Source organism: Phocoena sinus, chromosome 3 (assembly GCF_008692025.1).
Source record: "Phocoena sinus isolate mPhoSin1 chromosome 3, mPhoSin1.pri, whole genome shotgun sequence".
NCBI classification, from domain to species: Eukaryota; Metazoa; Chordata; class Mammalia; order Artiodactyla; family Phocoenidae; genus Phocoena; species Phocoena sinus.
In genome coordinates, this window is record NC_045765.1 from 79,827,894 (window position 1) to 79,844,361 (window position 16,468).

The following is a 16,468-nucleotide window of genomic DNA, read 5'->3' on the forward strand; positions in this document are numbered from 1 at the left end:
AGTTGAGAGCCATGCTAATGCTTAAGTCCCAAACCATTAGAGCTGCTAATACTGTCATGTGCTAATAGATCAGTTTCAGGATCACTGCTGTTTTTTAAACCACTGAGATGAGAGATTCTTGAAGCTGTCCTTAGGTGCAAAACATGTCCAGAAATACCCATTTCAGATAAATTTAGAACCAATAAGTAATATTTTTAGTAACTATAATTTCTACAGCTGTGGGCTGAGATTTATGGTTAACCTGTTTTCCAGTACAAAGCAAAGGAGTGGTTTAAAATTAGAATTTTAAAAATATATCTTGATCAACTAAGATGACACAGTCCATGTACATGCAATATATTTTCTGGTATACTCAAATTGGATTTGCTGGTAAGATTTCCTTATTGCTAGTTTTTTCCTGTATAAGAAAGGAATTATTCAGATAATTCAGGCAAATCCCTCCCACTCCTACCTCACTCCAGCAACATTTTGAATAGCCAAGATGAATCAGACAAAAATCAACTTTTTTTTTTTGTTTTAAGCATAATTATTCAGATAATTATCTCAACCCTCCATTTCACTTTGGTTGTGAGAATAAGACCTTAAAAGACTTTCCAGCCAGAAACAGCATTTAAAAAAATATGTGCAAGAGCAAGGAGGCCACAGTACTTCACTCCAAGGCTCCCAGTCGGTCCAATGTAAGTGAACAGGATGTATAAGACTCATAATCTGGAGGTTACTCATTTGGCTTACTAAAGTATTCATATTTTAGAAGTGTATTTTCTGATTTCAAAGTATTCATCTTAGGGTTTAAAATAAAGTGAATTCCTTCAGTGTATTTATGAAGATCTGATTTACATGCCAGTTTTTAAGGATTGCATCAGGTTAAAATAGAAGAAACAAACAAACAAAAAAATAGAATGGTGCTTTAAATAACTGTTTATTCCAAGATTTCTGCTTAAATATCTTCTCCTGCCTGAAATATCTATTTAGTTCAAGAGGAAGCAGGACTGGGGCTAAACCCAGATAGACCATCCCTACTGTCCTCATTCCCTAAACAATTCCCAATTCTCCCCTCACAGTGTGCTAGAAGACCTGGTGAAAGAGAAAATACCATCTAAAATTACCCTCCTAGGTACTTTTCAGCATCTCCACAATCAAGAATCACTAAGCAACTTGTAAATTTACATTCCAAAACCCAATGGCACAGCTACCAACAGGACCTCATCCCTCCGCAATCTTTGTATTTTTCTTCAAACAAGGAAACCTTATGTTAATGGAGAGATTATTGAAAGAGTCTCGTTGTAAGCCCATGAATGCCACTTCACAGACTGTACAGAAAGCAGAGCTCTATGAATGGTACAATGGAGTCAACTCATCTTTTTGAAAAGCTCAGCATCGGTCTTAGAGAGAATCTAAAATTGTTCCAATTCCTAGGTCTCTGTTAAAACATAATGAGCCCATGCTTATGCCACTGTGAATCCATGGCACATCCATACTTGGAGGCAAGTTTACAGCACAGAGGGTAGTCATGTTGAAAATAAGGACTTACTCTTGACATTGAATTAAATAATTTAGTTTTTCTAACTATTCAATAAGACCCATCTGCTCATTCTGAAGTATTTTCTTCTCAGTGATGTACCTGAAGCAAGTACCTTTAAAATAAAACAGCTAAGTAAAAACCAAGGACCCATATAAAATATAATCTTAGAAATTAAATTTAACAAAAAGCCAAATATAAATTAAAGAAATGCTGAAGATTTCTGCAGACTCACAATATCTTGTTAATTGCAAAGAAGGGGGTGGGGTGGGGACTAGAAAAACGTATGTTTACTAGAAAACTGAAAAGGCTGAGGGATGAGTTATTAAAAAAAAAATTCTAGAAAACTAAGATAAGGCAAACCACACTCAAAATTAAAACTTTTAACAGTCCTCCTAAAATGCACAACCCCAGATGAACTGTAGTCTATGTAAATGGTGCCCCCTGGAGTTGTGCCCAAAGGGTCCCCTACACAGAATACAATGTGATTAAAGCCTTGTAGTGTTAACAAAGCAGTTGTATTTTTTTGGTAATGCAAAAGGCACATTAGTATTCTTTAGTGCCTTCAAATTATCGTTGTGAAACATCACTTTAGGGTATGTCAAATGTCTAAATATTGAATCACTCTGTTTTGAATTCTGGAGTCTACTAGTTAATTTCTTACTCTGGAATGAGCTGACTATAAATTTGTATTTGGAATAGGCCCTTTACTAAGCAGCTCAAATACACTGAAACTAGATCCTCTTTAATGTTTTAAATTACGTAAATGGAAATACACATTTAACAGAAAAGGCATGTTTGTATATTTTCTAGAGGTGGCCAGGTGTTAACTCTATTGCTTCCCTAGTACTAGTTTCTACTGTATACAGGCTAAGTCTTTAAAAAGACAGTTACAGAGATCAGCAAAGTAATCTGTTTTAATCAAGGAAAGAAAATAACTTCATTTTTCCAAAAAGGAGAAAAGGAGGTATAAGACCCCTCTAATATCAGTTTTAAAAAAAACACAATCGAAACTTTTTTTTTTACATTAGAATGTGAAAAGACTTTGAAGACCTCAGACCTCCTGGAATAAGAGAATTGCTAGAAAGTTACTTGGAATCACCCACGGACAATAACTGTCGGTGGTTTCATTTCAGGCAATGGGCTTGTGCCAAAAGGGACTGACATCTTGATGAAAGGATCACCAAAAAGTTGTGAGAATTTTTCCATGACTCAAAATCCTTCCAAGAGCAACAAATTGTGATTTCTCATTCTGCCACCATACATAAACGACAACTGTGAGAAATTGACAACATGTAGTAATAACTCGAATTTGCTCTTCGGCATGCAAATCGTTCCAACTTTCATTCTCGGCTTTGGCACACATGCTTGCCTTCCACAAAGCTCACTCTGCTCACTACTATGGAAACATGATATTTACTCTTTGAGTCTGATCTATAGGGCTAGTTTTGGCAGAGTCAGTGGTCAAATTGATGTTCAACCAAACTGGTCACCTGACGTATCACAACACACATGAATCTTCATGGTCTATCTATGGTGACACAAAGGGTAAGGTTCTGGGATAAAGAGCTATAAGACATGATGATGTGGCCAGTCACAGTAAAAGATAATTAAATAAACAAAAATACTTTGCAGCAGTTTATTTTATTACCATCCTAGAACTCTATGACAATGGCTAGTTAGGAATTTAACATGGAGTTAGGAACCATTTGCACAAAACCTACTGATTAGTTTAATTTTCTGTTCATCCCTTTTGCCTCCAACCTTAAGTTCCTTAATTTGGTCATTATCAATCTATGTCCAAACAAGATCTATTTGATTAGGTGCTTTGACACCCACCTGTTGAAATTACAGGTGAGGCACATACAAAAAATAAGAGCTTACTTATTAACAGAATTCAAACAGAATTCATTTAACTGCTTCTGATTCATTTTTCTCGTTGGAAGCTTATACTTGGATTGTTCTCAAAGAAAACATCAAGTACATCGGATTCAATTTTGATTCATTAAATTCCTCCCTCGTTTAAAAGAAAAAATGAAAACTAAATTTGGAAATCACACACTCTAAGTGGCAAAGAGGTGTTTTAAAGAGCATAAACATCTGCAGGAGGACATGCTGTACTTAAGTGAAAAGTTTCATGACATTTCTGTTCTATTTTTCAGTTCAACTTTATTTCCATAGAGGAAATTTTTCAAAGAAAATTAATACACTTATTCAACTGTTTATAACGTGTATTTCATCTATTTCTTTAATCAGTCATCAAACACTTAACTTCCTCCTCTGTGGATCATAATGCTTGTCAGAAATAGTTACACTTTCATTTAGAGGATAACATGCTTATCTTCTAAAACTGAGCAGATATCTCTCATAAATGAAGTTATAAATCAACAACAACAAAAAAACACTAATTATGTTTGAGATACAATAGACAGTGTATTAATATAAAAGTCCATGCTCTATGTATATATTGCTTTTAAAGACAGAAGATTCTATAGCTGTTGGATTAGCTGGACACAGACTCCTATTTTGGGGGATAAGTTCTGGCTATCTCTAATAGAAGACTCATTGCTTTGTTTGAGCCCTACTGCTGCCACCTCTTCCACGCATGTCACAACATATCACTCTTCTTAAAGAACAGAATGGTTTCTGTTGTTGGAGTTAAATAAATCGCCACTTCTGAAAGAGGAATTTCAGTTTTCTATTCAAAATGATTGGAAATCAAAAGACCTAATCCCTAATTCACCACATCCAGTTCATATAAATTGTTGTACTGCAAAGCTGCCCAGGCTAGAGACAGAACCTTTGAAAGGTCAGATGGGGTAGGAACAATGGAGGGTTCAAGCAGGATGAAGGTGGGTGGTTGATATTTATATGGAATAAAGACTGATAAGAAGCAACTGAGAATCTCCTCTGATGACCAATGCTTACCATTTTGAGAATCCTTAACAGTCTTGGCCTTGCACCCTCCCTCTCTTCAGTCCAAGGAGACCAACCAACCTGCAAAATACGTTTAAATACAGTAGACAAATTGCCACACCACAGGTCAGCAAATGAGAAAGCCTGTTTAGAGGCTACAGACAAATAACCATTTTCTGTGGTTAAGCTAAGTTACATGCAAATTATTGTAACCACTGGGGCTTCTGAAAGAGCTTTTCAATCGGCTGTAGGCTTAAATAGGGGACAAAGGAATCCCTGGTACCTAGCTTCCCAGAGTCCTGGGCTATTCTTATTGTTGGGTTCATCTTTAAATTGCAGGAGTTCAAACTTAAAAGTAGAACCAAGTGATAAAAATAGATTGTTTTCTGGCTGCTCTTTGTTCCCAGACATACTACTGGCAGTATATTTGCAATCAAGACAGCAGAATAGGAATCAGCCTTCCACCGCGTAGTGTAATGCCTCAGAGTGGATATTTTTGGAAATGGCACTGCATTACATAACCTTCCGTGCTTAAAAAAAAAAAAAAAAAAAACTACACTGAGGGGGGAAAAGTCAGGAATATACACCATTATGCCCTTCTCCCTAAACCAAATAAACATTAATGTACATGCTGCAGTGATTTTCCTCTCAACCTTTGTGTCATCAGAACACAGTTCTTTTGTTAACATAAGTTAAGACAAAAATTAAGATGAATGGAGAAAAACTAAAAGTTCTCTAACAGGGTATCTTAAGCTCTTCGAGTTTTCCTATAATGGTATTACAGATACATATAAATGCAAATGAGATTATTATCATCATCAAGCAAAAAGCAGTCAGTTATTTTTAAGCCCTCCCTCCCCTGAAGTTCAACTGCTTTATAAGAAAATGCAGGAAAAAAAAGTGTTGCAAGATCGAATGCCTGGAAAGACCCCAGGAGGCGACAGCAGCTTTGAAAGAGTAATAAAGTCTAAGGATGGAGGGACACAAATTCATTTTATAAAAGGCGCGGGGGTGGGGGAGGCTTGCATGCACCAAAGTGCATCTCATGAAAAGAAACAAAACAGTTCCTAACAATGCTTTATGAGCAAGAAGAACAAAAATTAACCACACCAACAAGCAAAAAACCCCACCCCTTCGCAAAAGAATTCTCCCTCTTAACTTGTGCATTTTTTTAAAAAAAGCCCAAGTTAAATTCCAGCCTTAATGCAGTAGGACCCAAAATGCCATAATTTCTCCAAGTACACGCTTCAGCTCTTTAAAATTAAGAGGGAAGAAGCATGAACTCTGCAGGGTTGAAGGGTCCAGCTAAGAGCAACGGCAAGAAATCGACACAAAAGAGAAAGCAGCGCTCCCGGCCGGGGATGGGAATGGCATATACTTACAGACAAAAGCCCCGCTCCCTGTTCACTCTCTCCTCTCTACACCTGAAACACAAAAGTGGATGAAAAAGGGTATCATGCTAGAAAGACAGCTGGGGGATGGGGAGAGGGGGCAGGGGGAGGGAAAAGGGGTGGAGGAAGAGGAGGGAGGAGGGGGAAGGGAAACAAAACCCAAACCAGCTTCACTTCCAAGAAGTGCAGCCTTGGAAAAAGGAGGGGAAGGTCTCCCTGCCTCGCGCTCTCTCTCCAAGAGTGTGTCTCTTTCTCTAAGAGTCAGTTTCTTTCTCTCTCTCTCTCTCTCCCTCTCTCTGCTGCTAGTGTGCTAGTGAACAATGAGCTAATTCTGATGGGCTGGTGCGGCGCCAGCGCCCCAGCCTTGCTGCCACTGTGCTGCCGCGGCGGAGCCAGACTGCTTACTCGGCAGGAATCGGCGACTCGGGGCCCGGTCGGCGAGCGGCCAACGAGCGCGCGCCCCGGCCCTCGGCACCCCGGGCACCCCGCTGCCCCCACTGCGCTGGCCCGGGCCTGGGGGACAAAGGGGCCCGCAGACAGGCGCGCCGCCCCGGCCCCGCCCCCCGCAGCGCGGCGCGCACTCACGCCGGCCCGGCCTCTGTTGCCCCGGCGGGCTTCTTCGCCTCGACGTGCGGTTGCTTTTCAGACAAATAAGGAGGCGGAGGAGGCGGTTTGGGGGCGAGCCAAGCGTGAAGGCGGCCAGGGCGCTGCATAGCCCGGCGGCTGGCCAAGGCCGCGGGGAGAGGCGGCGCGGCCCGTACTGTAATAATAAACCTGCAGCAGAGGGCATCTGAGGGAAAGAGGACGGCGACGGGCGGCAGCCGCCTTCCCTTTTATGTGCCTGTCCCGAGCCGAGCAGAAAATGGTGCCCGCGGCGGCGCGGAGCCACACAGACACACAAAGAGCCGGCGTTGCATGCGTTTGCGCACGACCCGGGTCTGCCCAGCCGGGGACGCGCGCCCCGCTCCCGGCCGCGAGGAAGCCCGCGGCCCGAGCACCCCAGCGGCCCTGTGGCTGCGTGCGCGCACACACGCAGGCACACACATACACACACACGCGTGCGTGCACACAGTCACACGCGTGCACAGGCAGCAAGAGCTGAGCTCTGATGTGATCAGCACCCTCCCCAGGTGCTCCCTTCTCCTTCCCCGAAGGATTTAGTAGGTTCCCCACTCTCAGCCCCACTGAAATCATACTTCTGAAAATTGGAGATTGCGTTTTAAAAGCGGTTCTTTGCATTTCTGATTTTTTTTTAAACCTCATCTTTCTAATTTAAAATCTGACTGTCTTTTCACAGTAATGTAAAAGCTCAAAATTTTGCTACAAATTCGAACAAACTGGTTTCGTTGCCAACCAAGTGGGATATAATTTTAAGGTAATTGTCAGATGTTAGAGGACAAGATTATTTCCTAATTAAATTGCTTTGCCAAGAGAAAAAAGATATAAAGGATCGTAATGTCTTTTAAATTTGCCATCAACATTTTACTTCTAATCACTGAAAGCAATGTTTTCCATTATAACAATCAAAAGGAAAGGGGGGGTGGACTTACAAAACTAAGTTATTAAACATATATTTATAGAATGTCTTGTTTTCTAGTCTTAAGTTTTTTTGACTAAGAAAAGCACACCTTAAAAAGCAATGTCTTACACTCAATTATAAAGAATAAATTCTCTGTAAGCTTATTGCCAGGACTATAGATGTCCTTGCACACTACCAAAGCAGCCAGTACTGATTAGGCTGCCAGTGGGTGCCATGTTTAAGGGGTCCACTAGGAGCTTCCCTGAATTAATCTAAAACATCACAGTCGTTTTCCTGCCAAAAAAACTTACCTTGGAACCATTACTAGGAACAAAGGGAAAAAACAAGTCTCAGTGAACTTCCCTAATGCCTTCAGGGCCAGTGTTCACCAGCCAGGAAAGTGATGGAAGGCAGGTCTGCCGAGTAAACGGGGCAGTGGGATAGGGCAGAAGCCTGGGGGGCTGCCTCTGCAGGTCTGAAGCCCCAGGAAGCTGGTAAAGGGTACCCCAACATTGAGATCTTGGGCATTCACCTCAGAGTCAGACTCGAAACCCAACAGGGCACTGCTACATGTACCAAAAATCTATCCCAAGAAAGTATGTTCAAAAGGTACTTCTACAAGAAAACATTTCTACACACATACACACACACACACACACACACACACACACACACAAACTGCCTTTAGTGTTTATGCAAAATTTACCTAAGATGATGTCCTTTCAAAACACAGGGAAATTTGGAATTTATTAAACGTTATTTTTTCTCCACGTGTAATCACAGACATCTAGGTGACACAGATTTTTTAAGTAATAAGAACACTGGGTCAGAATCATAATCTATTTATTGTGTTCCAGAAAACAGTTGCAAACCAACTATTCAAGAAACATTCTTGAGTCCCTCTGGGTGTAGGAGACTACACTAACCACTAGGGACCTAAATAGGACCACCCACCATGTCACCTCACTCAGGAAATGTAACAATAGCTGGCTCAGGGGCTCCTGGCTGTCATGCTCCGTCCCACTCCCATCTATCCTGCGGGTGACATGGTAGACCTACTCTCCTGAAATACTTTTCAATCATGGTACTTACTCCCTGCTCCATTACAGTACAAAGACTATACTTAGTCTTCCACTTAAAATTCACCACAATGTAACCACAATCCAGCTTTCCAGCTTTATCATCCCATCTTTTTTTCATTCATGGTATATCAGTCCCTTGCATCCGTATGGTTCATATTCATCCCTAGACCATTAACTATCAGGAAACAAAGTCACACAAACACTGACTTAAACCAGAGTGCCTCAACCTCAGTAGTATTTTGTTGTTTGGGGCCAGATGACTCTTTGATGGGGACAAGGGGCCCAGTGGGGAGGGGATGGGGGCCGCCCAGTTCATTGTAGGATGTTTAGCAGCATCTCTGGCCTCTACCAAGTGGATGCCTGTAGCAAGCCTTGGCTGTGCCAACCAAATATGTGTCCACACATTGTCAAATGTTCCTTGGAGGGGAAAACTTACCTCTGGTTGAGAATCACTGGCTTAAACAACCAGATCCATTCGTGAGAGGAAAGAGGTAGCCTTTCTTGAGCTATGTGGACCACATGCAGGAGGGACAGAGACCTGAACAAAACTGAGGTTTTCTTAGGAAAGAGGAAAAAGAAGAACGCAATGTCCTTATCTTAGACTTTACAGACTGCAGTGAGGGGGTAGGGAAACAATCAAAGCCAAAGTTACAGTGCATTGTGATAAGGACAGTTGTAGAGTTCTACACAGGGTACACTGTGAACACAAAGCCTCCTTTCTTAACTAGACCAGGGGTTCAGAGAAAGTTTCCTAAAGGAAGTAATGCTTAAACTGAATCTGTGAAGAATGAACAAAAGGCAGCAAATTGAAGAAGGGGGAAAGAGACATTCCAGCAGAGACGGGGGCAGATCATGAGCTAAGAAATGTGATTGCTGACTGGTGACAGCCAGGTGACAGAAGAACCCTGCGTCAGAAACTGACCGTTGTGTTCTATCCCTGACATGTATGCCAAAGAATAGTCCATCAGAGGACTTGGTCAAAAAGAGAAGTTGTACTTTAGAAACAGGGTTTTCCTTCAATCTCTCTTAGATATCTGGTTCTCAAATATATCCAAATGTATATTCCTACAATTCTATTTGTTTTCAGCCTATGTCATTGCTTGAGGTAACAAGTTTCATGAGGTTGAATTCTAAGTGAAAAGTTGTGTATAAAAGTGGTTAGAGCCAGGTCTATATGACCCTGTATAAGTTCTTTAGCCTTTTAGTCTGAGTTTCTTCATCTTTCGGTTGGGGTTTACATTCTAACCCCAGAGTGCTGTATTTAGTGGAATTGCATACCGTGTTTGGCCTTTAGTTAGCAGTACATACACAGTAGCTTTATAGAATACAACAGAAGTATTATCGGAAACTTTATAGAATAAAACTTATATGACATATATAGTTCCTCTCTGGTCAACCCAAATGATGTGTGGCTCCCCAGTGACTCTTGCATGACTCCTGGGCCTTTTCACTTGCTGTTCCTGCTGCCACAATGCCTCTTTCCTCTTCTTCAATGTGTTAACTCTTGCTCATTTTTCACAAATTTGGGTTGTGTATCACCTCCTTTAGGAAACTTTCTTCGAAGCCCTGGTCTAATTTTCAAAGGAGCCTTCATGCTTACTGTGCACCCTGCGCAAAACTCTACAATTGTCCTTATCACACTGCACTGTGACTTTGCCTTTATTTTTCTGTCTTCACCACTAGGCTGCGAATTCCATGAAGGAACAGACTGAAGACATTACTGGTTACCTGCCTGACACCCACTGTCTCTTTCCTCCTCCACATTCTTAGTGAAACCCTGATTTTGTCCTGGGCCCCATCTTTCCCCCATCCAGCCCATGATTCCAGGGAAGATGACCCTAAGGAGTAGATCCTAATTATTTTAGCCAATCAGCGTATTGGATTGCCTGGGTCTAATAATGCTCACCCAGAAATAAGCATGTGACCATCAGACTGAAGGGAAAGAATTATATTGCATGTTAGAGCTAAGAAATTTGAATTCTATGCTTAAAGCAATGTGGAACCATTAAAGAAATTCAATCTGAAAGTGACATGACCAGATTTTTTTTTCCTAGAAAGACTACTCTTAGAGTAGTTTGGAGGATGAATTTTAGTAGGGAGAAAGGGCAGAATTGAGGAAATAAGATGAATTAGGGGATTATTACAGTAATCCAGGTGAGTAATTAAAAATAGCCCAAATTAAGGTAGAGACCATGGGAAAGGAGATGAGGGAAGGAGTCAAGATACGTTCCAAGGTAGAATTGCAGAACTCATTAGGGGTTTAATAGAGTAACAGGGATTAGCTGGAGAAAAGAGCCCAAGAGGATTCCAGGTTTCTGGCTCTGTGACTGCTTAGATGACGATGGTCCCTCCTGAAATAGAAAACACAAGAAGAGTGGATTTGGGAGGAGAAGGAGGCGATGATAAGTTCAGTTCTGTACCTGTTGAGTGTAGAACTCATACACTCAATACTCCAACAGCAAGCTTTGAGTAATTTTCTTATCACTACCTCCCTTTTCCTCCTGCTTCCTTCCTATGATAGGCTGAATTGTGTCCCCTCCAAAATTCATATATTCAAGTCCTGACCCCCAGTATTTCAGAATGTGACTATATTTGGAGATAGGGTCTTTAAAGAGATGATTAAGGTAAGATGACTCATGAGGGTAGGCCCTAATCCAGTGTGACTGGTGTCCTTATAAGAAGGAGATTAAGGGGCTTCCCTGGTGGCGCAGTGGTTGAGAATCTGCCTGCCGATGCAGGGGACATGGGTTCGAGCCCTGGTCTGGGAAGATCCCACATGCCACGGAGCAACTGAGCCCGTGAGCCACAACTACTGAGCCTGCGTGTCTGGAGCCTGTGCTATGCAACAAGAGTGTCCACAATAGTGAGAGGCCCGCGCACCGCGATGAAGAGTGGCCCCCACTTGCCGCAACTGGAGAAAGCCCTCACACAGAAACGAAGACACAACACAGCCAAATATAAATAAATAAATAAATAAATAAATAAATAAAATTAAAAAAAAAAAAAAAAAAAAAAAAAAGAAGGAGATTAAGACACAGGCACACACAAAGGAAAGACCCCGTGAAGATGATGGGAGAAGATGGATATCTACCAGCCAAGGAGATAAGCTTGAAAGAAACCAACTCTGCTGACACCCCAATCTCCAGATTTGTGAGAAAATAAATTTCTGTTGTTTAAGCCACCCAGTCTGTGGTATTTTGTTATGGGAACCCTAGTAGGCTAATACACCTGCCTTACCCCAAACATCCAGAAGACTAAAGGATCTGTAATGTTTCTGTTTGTCATGAGTTTTAGGATATTGTAAAATAAAAAGTCCAAGAAGGAGCCTAAGCCTAAAGAAGTAACATGTCCACTAAGGGCAAGGCTTTGCCCAAACCCAGAAAGTAATATTAAATATGTATATGAAAGTTGTAGCGATGGAAACTCATCTGAAATTCAGGGTTCATGGTTCTCAGAACAGCATTCCAAAACACATAAGGAAACCAATTTACAATCAACGCTGTCCACTTGCAAGTTTCCAGCTGTATTTACACAGCTGCTGAAGGCAGCACAGATAAGGATTCTCTACTCCACCACTGAGAAACCCACACTGAGAATATGTTCAGAAAAGTGTCTTCATATCTGAGAATTCAGTTAGTCTCAGGAAGTAACACAAAACATCAAGAACTGAGCCATTGATGTTGGGGACATTGGCAACGAAAGGAGGAAAAATAGGTTTATATTTAGCAAACTGTGAAATCTGAACATAAAAGTGAATATAGGATAACTTCCAACTTACGTCACTCTATCAAACATAATGATGAACATAGCATTTGAAAGATAAAGGACAAATGTAAGAGATGAGGAACTTTTGAAAATCATGGTGATCTCAGTCTTGTATTTTGCCCAACATCTAGAAATAATTGAAAGTCCCTGGAAAAGTCAAGTTAGCCCTCCTGTAGGTGAAGAACAAGCTGGCTGTTGTAGAAACAAAGAGATAAATGGAAGGAATGTCTCAAAGGAAGATTTATTCAGATGATCCTACTATGCAAAACAGACCCATATGAAACATATTTTAAAATTAGCCTTCTGCTTGCCTTAAGACTTATCTGAATGGTGGTGCAAAACTTTAAAAATAATACGAGTGGTAAATGCTGTTCCAAAACAAGTATAAGGAATTTAAAAATCCCATTGTGTGTGTGCCCGTGTATGTGTGTGTGTGTGTGTGTGTTACCTAATTGGTCTTAACAAAGAAGAAGGGGAAATTGTGAATTTTTAAAAACTGATTAAAGTAATCAATGAATATTCTCCATAACACTGGGAAAATGCAGAAACATGCTCTAAGAAGCTGACAGAACGTACACCATTCTATTATATGAAGGTAGTGCTCACCTTATTGAGGACATGGAGTAACAAAAAAAGTCTCCAGATTTAAACATCCCTTGATACTGTGCCATGGTTAAAACAAAATTTTATACATACTAAATCTATTTTTGAAATTAACTCAAGCACCTTGACAGCTGAGCTAAGTTCTGTCCCCTTACAGTGGGATTTGTCACCCTCAGACTTCAGGATTTAATAGGTAGATACCTGAGATACCCAGGGTTATAGTTTGGGGAACCCTCGTTAGGCACTTTCTTCACCTCATCACCCTTCTCATCTGACCACTTAGTCGAGGATGGAGATGGAAGGAGGAGGCTGACCAAAGAGAGAAACAGCTGATTGGAAGCCAGAAGGCTTTTTGCCTTTAGTATGAAGTGCTCCTTTTAAAAAATTGAAGTGATTTACTTCCTCTCCTTGTGGAGATACTCAAGAAAGTAAACCCTTGCCAGAAACTTCAGACATCAGATGTTGTAGTTCCCTGGAACTCATGGGAATACACATGCAAAGAATGATGAAAGTGTTTGAATTTAAAAATAATAATACTTTCACATATTTTTGTTGTACTTTCTTTTTATCTTGTAAAAATCTTCCAGTATATATCTCATAAGCTTCAAGAAACAGATTTCCTTATTTTATTTAACAAATGAGGAAAAAGGCAAAAAAATTAAAAGAAGTCACTTAGGATCACAACTCTAGCTAGTAACACTGATTGGACTATCTAAACCATGACTAGACTGCATTAATTTTCACCAAAAGCCCTCAATTCCCCAGAAAATAGCATTTGAAACAAGCATTCCAGGACTTCCCTGGTGGCGCAGTGGTTAAGAGTCCGCCTGCAGGGCTTCCCTGGTGGCACAGTGGTTGAGAATCCGCCTGCCAATGCAGGGGACACGGGTTCGAGCCCTGGTCTGGGAAGATCCCACGTGCCATGGAGCAGCTAAGCCCGTGTGTCACAACTACTGAGCCTGTGCTCTAGCGCCTGCGACCCACAACTACAGAGCCCGTGACCCACAACTCCTGAGCCCGTGACCCACACTACTGAGCCCACGTGCCGCAACTACTGAAGCCCATGTGCCTAGAGCCCGTGTTCCACAATGAGAGAAGCCACCACAATGAGAAGCCCGCTCACCGCAACGAAGAGTAAGCCCTGCTCTCCCCAAGTAGAGAAAGCCTGTGCACAGCAACGAAGACCCAATGCAGCCAAGAATAAATAAATTAAATAAATTAAAAAAAAAAAAAAAGAGTCCGCCTGCCAATGCAGGGGACACGGGTTCGTGCCCTGGTCCTGGAAGGCCCCACATGCCGCGGAGCGGCTAGGCCCGTGAGCCATGGCTGCTGAGCCTGCGCGTCCGGAGCCTGTGCTCTGCAACCAGAGAGGCCACAACAGTGAGAGGCCCGCATACTGCAAAAAAAAAAAGAATCCGCCTGCCAATGCAGTGGACACGAGTTCAATCCCTGGTCCAGGAAGATCCCACATGCCGCAGAGCAACTAAGCCCGTGCGCCACAACTACTGAGACTGCACTCTAGAGCCCGCAAGCTACAACTACTGAGCCCATGTGCCACAACTACTGAAGCCCGTGCGCCTAGAGCCCATGCTCCGCAACAAGAGAAGCCACCCCAATGAGAAGCCCGTGCACCACAATGAAGAGTAGCCCCCCACTTGCCACAACTAGAGAAAGCCTGCGTGCAGCAACAGAGACCGAACCCAACCAAAATTAATAAATAAATTTTATTTATTAAATAAATAAAATAAATAAATTTATTTAAAAGAAAGAAAAGAATTCCTCCTGGGCTGAAAGTTAGCTTATAGAGTCCTTGTATCAGTTCTGTTACATCTGTATCCTCATTTCACAGATGGAAAACTGAGGTGAAGAGAAAGCCACTCAATTACTTCATACAGCGTAAAGAGTGGAGCTGAGACTTGAACTCAGGAAGTCTGACTCCAGAATCCTGTCTCTTAATCATCATGCTGTTGTACCCACCCTGCTGTGCCCTGAGGCCTAGAAATTCCCAGATCTAATGGACACTGGTTAGTCCTTCACTCCTTGGCTCCCCTTAATTTCTTAGCCTTTACTCTCTGGCTTCTTTGACCTTTTCACCGACTCATCTTCCGTCTTCTACCCCATAAATTCTGGCAATTTACAGAAAAGAGATGGTTCTGCAGGCGGAACAGTTTGTAAACTTGAGATTCTTTGAAGAGATTAACTTATTTCACAAATGGTTTTGAATGACACCATGTGCCAGTTACTCCACCAAATACTGGTAATGACGTATTGTCAGAAAACAGAACTGAAAAACTAAGGTTCTCTTCCCCGCCCCGCGCACCACACATATATATTCATCTACATACCTATCCTTACGGTTCCTTTTAAAAGGGCAAAGATTTCATAACCTCAGGTTCATCTTAGTTTTGGAGTTGCGTGTTTTTGGCGTTGGCCCTAAATTAGACATCTTTCTAGAGTTGAAAAATGTGTCCTAAGCATTTTTTAAGAGAGGGTAAAGTTTTATTTTTGTTGATTCTCAAAGGCATCATAATAAAACAGTGAGAATTTGACTCTGTGATTGGAAAGTCCCATGAGACTTTCCTGAGAATGCTGAGAATGTGCACATTAAGAAGCTGAAATCAGAAGAGTCCAAGAAAAACTGCCAGGTCTTCATTTGCATGGATTTGCCTCATTTTGCACTGAAAGATCAGAGCCTTAAAGCATCCAGCTGTAATCCCTTAACTATGCCCTGAAAAGGTTAAACACTGCTCCTTAGTAGAGAGAAAATTCTTAGGTTTAGACAGTCAAGATCACAAGTGCAGAGGGTGCTGCAAGGTGGTTCTCCATTATGCATCTTCAGTCGCCTCCTACACACTGAGTCCACCCGGATGGACATCTGAAAGCTTCTCTCCTTGAGTCTCCCTCCCTTCCATAGTCTACTAGGCATTCTTAGCCCTTTGCCTCCCCCACTCCTCTTTTCATCCTCCCTGGAGTTCTGTTGCTTCCTCCTCACAATCTCAAATTCAAATTAGCAGCCCATTGATTTCTCCTCCAGGGAGTCGGGTGTCCTTCCGGTTCTGGTGGGAGAAGGGCTGAAGGCCCAGGAGAGGGGTTGGTGAGAGCTTTTTCCCCGGAAGAGCTGGACAAGAGGAGAAAATTTCTGTCGTAAATCATACGAATGGTAATTTTTCATTGGTTGCTAAGTTCAGAACCTTCTTTGTTCCTTCTGTCAACAAATTTATTTTTTATAGTTTTGCAGTTTAAAATGTCCTGAGTTCTTTTTCATAAGTTGCAATTTACTTTAACTTCTCCCTCATCCCAGGGATTTAAGGACACACATGAACAAAGCCTAAATTGGTGATATATAAATAGAATCCATGCAGTCAATGCTTCAACTTGAGTTAGGCTAAACTGAGATTAGACAAAGGTGTATTTTGGGGACATATATGAAGGAAGATTTTATGAGATAAACAAAATTTAAGCTTTTAAAGTCTAGCTTTATGTTTCAAAGTCTGGCTTCAGCACATTTTCAGTAATTTTCACAAAATGTGCTGCAAATTAAAAAAAAAAAATTATTAAAGCAGTCCCTGAAGGATCTATGCTTAGGAGTAGTTCACTGGCAACTCTCCTGAGTGGCTTTACAAGGTAAAAAAGTAGTGGAAATCTCTGTCTCCAAGACAGACCTTTTTCCCTT

At 41.6% G+C, this 16,468-nt stretch overlaps 1 protein-coding gene across 2 annotated transcripts in view; it reads right to left on the bottom strand.

The window, feature by feature from the left end:
* The window catches only part of NREP (neuronal regeneration related protein), a 29,190-nt gene extending 22,711 nt beyond the window's left edge, over positions 1-6,479 (bottom strand). Inside the window, exons 1-3 of one of the 2 annotated variants that reach the window (XR_004349363.1) lie at positions 6,232-6,363; positions 5,818-5,859; positions 4,448-4,516 (exon numbers count right to left, since the gene is read on the bottom strand). Coding sequence is in view for 1 of the 2 variants with exons in the window: in XM_032628368.1 (XP_032484259.1) it covers positions 4,448-4,450 (3 nt within the window). In the remaining variant the exon portion in view is untranslated. Of the gene's footprint in view, positions 1-4,447; positions 4,517-5,817; positions 5,860-6,231; positions 6,364-6,411 lie in introns of those variants that run through there. The other variant, XM_032628368.1, reaches the window with a different exon arrangement.
* Positions 6,480-16,468: the final 9,989 nt, after the last annotated feature.